The 8537-nt window shown below is 42.7% G+C and overlaps 1 protein-coding gene across 1 annotated transcript in view; it reads left to right on the top strand.

Moving 5' to 3' along the window:
* Window positions 1-291: 291 nt before the first annotated feature.
* The window catches only part of GLT6D1 (glycosyltransferase 6 domain containing 1), a 34402-nt gene continuing 26156 nt past the window's right edge, over window positions 292-8537 (top strand). The window contains exon 1 of the mRNA XM_083485975.1: window positions 292-725. Within this exon, the coding sequence (XP_083342101.1) occupies window positions 617-725 (109 nt within the window). The 5' untranslated portion in view covers window positions 292-616. The remainder of the gene's footprint in view (window positions 726-8537) is intronic.

Below are 8537 nucleotides of genomic sequence, written 5' to 3'. Positions count from 1 at the left end.
CTATTCTCCCCCCACCCCATCCTGAAGGTTGAGCTCTGGTCACAGCCCTCCCCTGGAACAAGACTCCGCTTAGGAATCTGCAGGCCTCGCCCGTCTGAAAAAGGCCAGAAGGCTGGACAATTTGAAAACAGGGAAACCGAACGGATTGCATTTCTCTTCCAAAATGCTCGCACATTCTGTTTCTTTTCCTTCCTACAAAAATAGCATTGCCAAAGCCACACTATTCAAAACAGTACTTTTGGTCAGGAAGGAAAAGGCCCCGCCTTCAAACTATGTCCCCCCCCCCAACCATTGCAATTGCACCAATTAGAATGTGATTCACCAGTTTTTTGCAAGCAAAACAAGGAAACGTGGCAAGCAGCAGCACAGAGAGAGAGAGAGAGAGAGAGAGAGAGAGAGAGAGAGAGAGAGAGAGAGAGAAAACATAAGACGCACTTTGCCTGCAACTTGCCCTTCCACAATTACCCATGTTTTGACATCGAAAACTTCGCTCTCTCTCCCCTATCCCCAGGGTTTCTGTCAAAATAGCTCAGGATGTGAGATCTAGAACAATCCCTCTTGGAAATAACAAAACAGGGCTTAATTTTGACAGAAAGTGCTGGGACAGTTTCCTTTTATGCAAGTCCTGCCTAGTTCAGCAGAATATAGACTGGGCAGGTTACAACTCCACACCCATCCCTACATAGGCTGTTCTCCAGCTCAGAGAAGTCAGGTCCAGCCAAACGGTATGTATACACTCCGGCTACTAAAACGATTTCGGTTCATTGGTGGTGGTAGTGGTGGTGGTGAGAATTATTTTTATTTTAAAAGTTTTGGGTTTGATTGTGATCCTGCAAATAGCTTCCTCCCAGTTTCGCTCCAAAGAAACTGAAATGTCATTTTGCCTTTTAGCCCACAGACCATCTGCTCAGGGTGAAATCCACATCTATTTCCTCTCAGACCTCTCTGTGCTTGATCTTTTCCATCATTCCTCCCCACCCAAGCTTCTCAGGCACAAAAGAGAAGTTGGTTCTATTTCTCTCTTCTCTTTGTTTTCAAGTGTGTCTGAAGGTGCCCCAGCGGTGTGCAGTAAGTTAACAGTGAGCCTCTGGCAAGACAGCGGTTCCTGGGAGAAGTGAATTTGAGGACATGGGTGTGTTTTCTCGGGAACGATGTAGGGCGAAATGGAACAACAGGGTTAGGTGAGGCAAACCAGTAGATTTAAGGGGGCGCAGAACAGGGACTTAACAGAACTCTTCACCAGGGAAATGCATTTGCGACATCGAAATAACCACAGCGACAGTCCCTAGGCATGCTTGCTTGTGGGGGTGGGCACCACTGAGTTTAGCATGACTCTGAGCATACATGTGTAGTGCTTGAGAGGTGCATGTTCATTTCTCAGTTTTTAACATTTATTTATTATTATTATTTTTAAGCCATCTCCTTTCACCAGCTAATGACCTCCAAGAGGTGCAAAATAGCTCTTATCAGCGCATGATTGCAGACAGAAAAGGGTAAACGGCAGCCTATATGTCAGGTGTGAGCTTCTGCACTCCACAGACCTGTGAAGCCTTTACTGCAGATGCTGCAGAACTTTATTCTCAGGGGGCAAGGGTCCCTTTGAGAATACTGTATGCTGTTTGTCCCTGGACTACCCTCTCTGAAGAAGGGGCTCAGAGAAGCCCTCTGAGAATCAGTAGTCTGCCTCCCACTTTCCTTCCAAAGGAGCTCTCAGGCAGTCCCCTGCAGCTTCACAACAACCCTGAAAGGCAAGCTAACTTGAGAGTTAGGGACTGCCTTAGCCCCCAATGAGATCTGTGGACTAACTGGGGATCTGAACTTGTGTTTCTCCAATGTGAGCCACCAGCTTCCCTGTGAGAAAAGTGCTTCAGGTTCTCTTGATATGGGGCCAAATATTCAGATGCAATACACCACAGACATTGGGACACGCTATCTAAAGCAGGGGTCAGCAAACTTTTTCAGCAGGGGGCCGGTCCACTATTCCTCAGACCTTGTGGGGGGCCGGACTATATTTTGAAGCGGGGGGATGAACAAATTCCTGTGCCCCACAAAGAACCCAGAGATGCATTTGAAATAAAAGGACACATTCTACTCATGTAAAAACATGCTGATTCCTGGACCATCTATGGGCCAGATTTAGAAGGCGATTGGGCCGGATCCGGCCCCTGGGCCTTAGGTTGCCTACCCATGATCTAAAAATATCCAGAGGCATTGATATTGGTATAGAAAGCCCTTAACAACTTGGGGCTAGTTTACATGCGAGATCGCCTTACCCCATATGGGCCTACTCAAATGCTTTGATCTGCAGAACTGGCACCATTGCAGGTGCCACGTAATACTTGTTCCTCATTTGTAAGAACTCAATATTTCAGTGTGGCACCACCCACCCTTTGGAACTCACTGTCTCTTGACAGCGGGACTGGTGCCTTAGCTATGCTCTTTTTGGTGCCTGTGAAAAATATTTTGTTTAGGGAAGCTGACCTAGTGTTCTTAGCTTGTTGTTAATTTTCACTTTTTGAATGTCTTAAATTACAGTGGTGCCCCGCAAGACGAATGCCTCGCAAGATGGAAAACTCGCTAGACGAAAGAGTTTTCCGTTTTGGAGGTGCTTTGCAAAACGAATTTCCTATGGGCTTGCTTCGCAAGACGACAATGTCTTGCGAGTTCCTGCTGGTTCCCCCCCCCTTTTTCTAAGCCGCTAAGCCGCTTACCAGCTGATCCGATCAGCAGATAAGCCGCTAATAGCGCTAATCCGCTAATCCTTCAGTGGGCTTGCTTCGCAAGACGAAAAAACCGCTAGACGAAGAGAATCACAGAACGGAGTCTTTTCGTCTTGCGAGGCACCACTGTATTGTCGTTAATTCTTCTTATTTATGATAATATTGTTTTATTGTTAAACAGCTTTGCGGGTTTGGGGTTTTTTTTTACGATTAAGCAGTGTATAAATTCTATGAAATAAATAAATGAACAGTACCCCTGAAGATACTAACCATACCCACCAACCCACATATTTTAAACAGCAAACGTGGAATCAATCTGGTTTCTCCCTGCAGTATTTTATCAAAGTTTATTTTAAAAAAACATATTAACAATTTCAACATAACAAATTATCAAAACAAATCATCTTCATTATTCCCCCCCTTTCCCCCCTCCCACATTCCGAACAAACCCTCCCCCCGAGACTTCCCTCAGCTCCTCTCTCTGATTTCTCAACTCGTATTATTCTCTTCATATTGTAAAATTGTATTATCTGTCTACTATATTAACCCTCAATAAATTTGTGTGTGTTTATTCAAAACCTGCCAAGGAGTCCAGTTCATTTTGTTGCCTTATTAAGTAATTTGTAAAAAGTTCCCATTCTTCTTTGAAGTCACAGTTGTCCCGACGTCACATTCCCGCCCACTGTCAGATCGTGGCTCCGGAGATATATTTGTTTTAAATGTCGCAATGGTTTTGCGGCTCCCAGTTGTTGTTTTTTCTTCCGAAACGGGTCCAAGTGGCTCTTTTTGTCTTAAAGGTTGCAGACCCCTGGCATAGTTCATCAATTTCTCTTGCCACTGTTCTTTTGTCGGGGTTTCCTCATTCGTCCATCCTTGTGCTATCAAGACTCTTGCCACTGTTGTAGCATAACTTAAATAAGTTCTTTATTTTCCTTGCCCTACAATCCCTGACAAAAATGCTTCTGGATTTTTTTACGAATGTCATTTTAAACATTTTCTTCAACTCATTATATATAATTTCCCAATTTTTAAAAAATTTCTCTGCATTCCCACCACATATGGCAAAAGGTTCCTTCCTTTTCTTTACATTTCCAACATATGTTTGACCTGGTTTTATACATTTTTTTCTATCTGTACTGGTGTTATATACCATCTATACATCATTTTTGTGTGGTTTTCTTTCAAAAGAGAACAAGCTGTAAATTTTAAATCTGTTTTCCACAATTTTTCCCAATCTCCAAATTGTATGTTATGTCATATATCTTTTGTCCATTTGATCATGACCGATTTCACCTCTTCATCTTTTGTTTCCCATTCTAGCAGAATACTATATGCGCCTTTCAGCAACTTCACTTTCCTTTCTATGACTTCCTTTTTGAAATCTAGAAGTGGTGTAACTAAATCCTTTCTTATGGTCTTCTTTATACGTCTCATGTAATTGCCTATAGTGTAACCAACTCTAAAATTTGTCTTTTGTTTCATCGTACTCTTTTAGTTTCCATTTTCCTTCTCGATCTTTTAGTAAATCACTGTACGTAAGCGACTCCCCTTTCTTGCCAAGTGGCTTGCGCAACAAGGCTTCAATTGGTGAGAGCCACCAAGGTGTCTTTTGTTCTGTTAAGTCTTTATCTCTCTCCCAAACCCTCATTAATGGTTTACTAATTATATGATTGTAGAATCCTTTATATTTTATAAAAGTTTCAAGTTAAACAGCCATGTGCCCATTGCCTTTTCCCAGTGCCGAGATAAAACATGCCAGCTGAGCTTTGAAACGCACAGAGTGACGTTCTGCACCATTGTGTGCTCTTCAAGGACGCCGTGCGGATGAGTGCGACTGTTTTCCTCTTCCTTTTAACAAGCAACACATTCTTAATGACACACCTTCCCAGTCATTTGTTGCTGTCCCCTGCTCTCTCATGTATGCACATGGCACATAACCATCAAACTCTGAAAAAAACCCCACATTTTCCTGGAAAACCTGAATTTATTTACTTATTGCAATGCTTACACCTGGCCTCTGTGACTTGTTGCAAGGAGGATTGGGGAGCAGGGAGGGAAGAAGACAATTGTTACTAGCCTTTAGCTGCTAATAAATTTACAAAACCAACTTACCGCCTAACCAATTAGTTTGATAGCTCCATTCAAGTTAAGTGTATGAACCATTAAAAGCCTAATGCAGGATATTGCTAAATACTTAAAAGCTTTGAGATTAGGGGTAAAAAGACCTGTCAATGTCATTCTCAGTTCCCCATTTTTCCAGACACTGATTCAGTTCTCTAAACTTCTACCCCAATTTGCATAAAAAAAATTTAGGGTGAATTTCTCCTGATAAGCATATTTTTGTGCTCAGTTGTGCTTACCATACATGTTTTTGCAAACAACATTTCCTAATATAATGCATCTTTGTATGTTAATTTCAACAACACATTTATTTTTATGCATATTTTCCCCGATATACACAGTTCGATAAAGTTTAGTTGCACATTGCAAAATTCAGGTAAGTGCAAATTTTGAAGGTAGGCTGTGCCTTTAGATGGCTTTGCCTTTAGAGGATAATTGATTTGACTCTCTCCATCATCCCTACTCAGGATACAGAGTTGCATCCAGCATTACACCTACAAACAGCAGACCAATGGAAATTAACGAACCCGAGCTCATCATGGCCGTTAATTGCAACAGGACAGGCCTACTCTGTGTAGGTTGGATGCAATCTGTGAACCCATAACACAACCTTGCATAAAATCTGCAGGCGATAATTTATATGAATGAATGAACATCCAACTTTCGGAACAAAATTAAGATGAGGCTGGGATCTCACAGGCTCTTTGCATACCCTCCAACATTTCTCCAATGAAAATAGGGATGTCCCATTCCATAATGATAATTTTACTATTTTAACCCCGCACATCTTATTGGGTTGTCCCAACCACTCTGGGCAGCTTCCAACATATATAAAAACATAATATAACATTAAACATTTTTTAAAAAACCAACTTCCCTATACAGGGTTGCCTTCAGAGGGTTTGGGGGCCAGATAACTCCATACCCTCCAACATTTCTCCAATGAAAATAGTGTCATCCTAAGGGATAGCGGGATATTCTGGGATCAAATCAGACACTGGGACAGCTTCTCTAAATCAGGAGAGGACTTGTCTTCACAATATGTATAGCACCTAAGTAAGCATTTTATTTTTAAGGTAAGTTTTTTAAAAGAGCGGGGAAGAGGCAGGAAATCCAGGGCTTGTGTGCAAAGGTTTAAGGCTTAACAATACCCCTGCTTTGTGGGCCAGAGGCCAACACTATCTTAAGACTCACTTTCGCCCACATGAGGAGCCTGATTCATCCTTAAAGCATCTCTCTCTAAGCTTTGAGACATTAACTCAGATCCTTGCCTCATTGCCCTGCGAGTGGGCAGAATGGACAGGGCCTAGATGGGAGACTGCCTAGGAACCACACACAGGCTGCCTTGGGTTTCATGGCAGAAGCAAAGCAGGAAGCTACCCAAATAAGCACATCAAAATGGAAAGATTAAGCAGAGCAGAATTTGCACAGCTGAGGAGCATCACAGAACTTTTCCTTGTAGTTTATCTAATGAAGAACGTGAGCTCATTTGAAGAGCCTGCTAGATCAGACCAGTGGCCCACTGTTCTCACAGTGTTCTCTGTTCTCACAGTGACCAACCTGGGGAAATCTGTAAGCCTTTCTCCTTCATGAATTTGACTAATCCTCTTTTAAAGCTCTCTAGGTTGGTGACTCTTCCTGCCCGCTGTGGAAACGAGTTCCACAGCTTAACTATGAGCTGAATGTACTTTCTTTATTCAATATTCTTTATATACCACCTTTCTTCTAAGTCCTACAACATTCATTGTATACAGCATTGTTATAAAATATAAAGCAATAAAAACTAGTTTAAAAATTACATTTAAAACCAGCAATTAAACTCCACTTTGCCCTAGTGGCAATCACCATCTGCATCTTCGTTTCCAGATACCTGGCTGGATAGGGTGGTATTAGCCTGCCAGCAGAAGCATAACAAGGAGAGAGCCAGTCTAGCTTCTCATGGGAGAGAATTTCACAGTCTGGGGGCAGCCACAGGAAAGGTTATTGCCAGCTGCCAGAGGGTGGTGGTGGGAGAAGCAGGAGTCTTTTTCCAACAGAAAGTTTTCGCAGGCATAATTTTTGCTGCTATCTCTCACTGCTGTGTTTTTGCTTTTAAAAAATATTTTTATTAAGAATTTCAACATAACAAATTATCAAAACATATCATCTTCATTTCCCCTCCCCCATTTTTTCCCTCCCCCCTCCCCATGAAAAACCCTCCCCCCTTCCCCCCCGCCGACTTCCCTCAGCTCCTCTCTCTGATTTTTCAACACATGTTATTCTCTGCATATTGTAAAATTATAAAAAAAAACCTTAAATTATCTGTAGATTATGTTAACAATCAATAAATTTGTGTATGTTTATTCAAAACCTGCCAAGGAGTCCAATTCATTTTGGGGTTTTTTTAAAACTATTTTGTAGAAAGTTCCCATTCTTCTTTAAAGTCACAGTTGCCCTTGTCTCGCAGCTTGTATGTCAATTTCACCAGTTCTGCATAATCCATCAATTTTTCTTGCCACGGTTCTTTTGTCGGGACTCTCACTGCTGTTTTTATTCCGTGTTAGGTTGGAGGTTCTGCTTCTGAATTATGGTGTATGTGTGTGTCATTCCCCTGCCCCCCCCGTCTTTTATTATTACATTTATATCTCATCTCTAGGGGGGATGCACACTTCTCCCTCTCTCCAGTTTACCCTCACAGCAACCCTGCAAGGTAGCTTAGTCTGAGATATTTTAACCGGCCCAAGGTCATTGTAACCTTGGAGAACTCCAGTTATTGGGTAGTACAGAAGTAGGGTGAGATAGTGATAGTTATTTATAAAAAAAATATTAATATACAACTACTCATAAAATTAGGGACGCGGGTGGCACTGTGGGTTAAACCACAGAGCCTAGGACTTGCCGATCAGAAGGTCGGTGGTTTGAATCCCCACGTCGGGGTGAGCTCCCGTTCCTCGGTCCCTGCTCCTGCCAACCTAGCAGTTCGAAAGCACGTCCAAGTGCAAGTAGATAAGTAGGTACCGCTCTGGCGGGAAGGTAAATGGCGTTTCCGTGCGCTGCTCTAGTTCGCCAGAAGCGGCTTAGTCATGCTGGCCGCATGACCCGGAAGCTGTATGCCGGCTCCTCAGCCAATAAAGCGAGATGAGCGCCACAAACCCAGAGCCAGTCACGATTGGACCTAATGGTCAGGGGTCCCTTTACCTTTACTCATAAAATTAAAAAAAAAAATCAGTAGAACATGAAACTCTTTATCTCAGCATTGTGGTATCAATCCCCACATTAGGCAAAAGATTCCTGCATTGCAGAGGGTTAGACTAGATAATTCTCAAGTTTTTAAACTGCCATTTAAAAAGTTGAGGCAGAAGGTGCCTGTTGAATCTCTAATGGCAGAGCTTTCCACAGGACTTACGTTTGTCAAATGAGCCTCACCGACTTGGGGGATGACCAGCGATGCTCCTGCAGATGATCTCAGCGATTGAGCTGGGATCTAAGGGCCCAGGCATTCCCTGAAACAATAACATTAATAGTCTTACCATCGGCCTGCCTGAATGTTGGGAAGTGTTGCGGTGGAGGTGAGGAATAATTTGCTTCTTAACTTGCTAGAGATGGGGGAGAAATGAGAGCCATTGTTCAGCCCAGCTGCAGTGTGTAGGTGTTTCACACAGATGTTCCCCAGGGGAAAGTATAACTTCTGGTTTGCTAGTAAAAGTAGATCAATGT

This window comes from Podarcis liolepis (genome assembly GCF_965112155.1).
Source record: "Podarcis liolepis genome assembly, chromosome: Z".
Lineage (NCBI taxonomy): Eukaryota > Metazoa > Chordata > Lepidosauria > Squamata > Lacertidae > Podarcis > Podarcis liolepis.
This window is presented reverse-complemented; position numbering and strand designations above follow the sequence as displayed.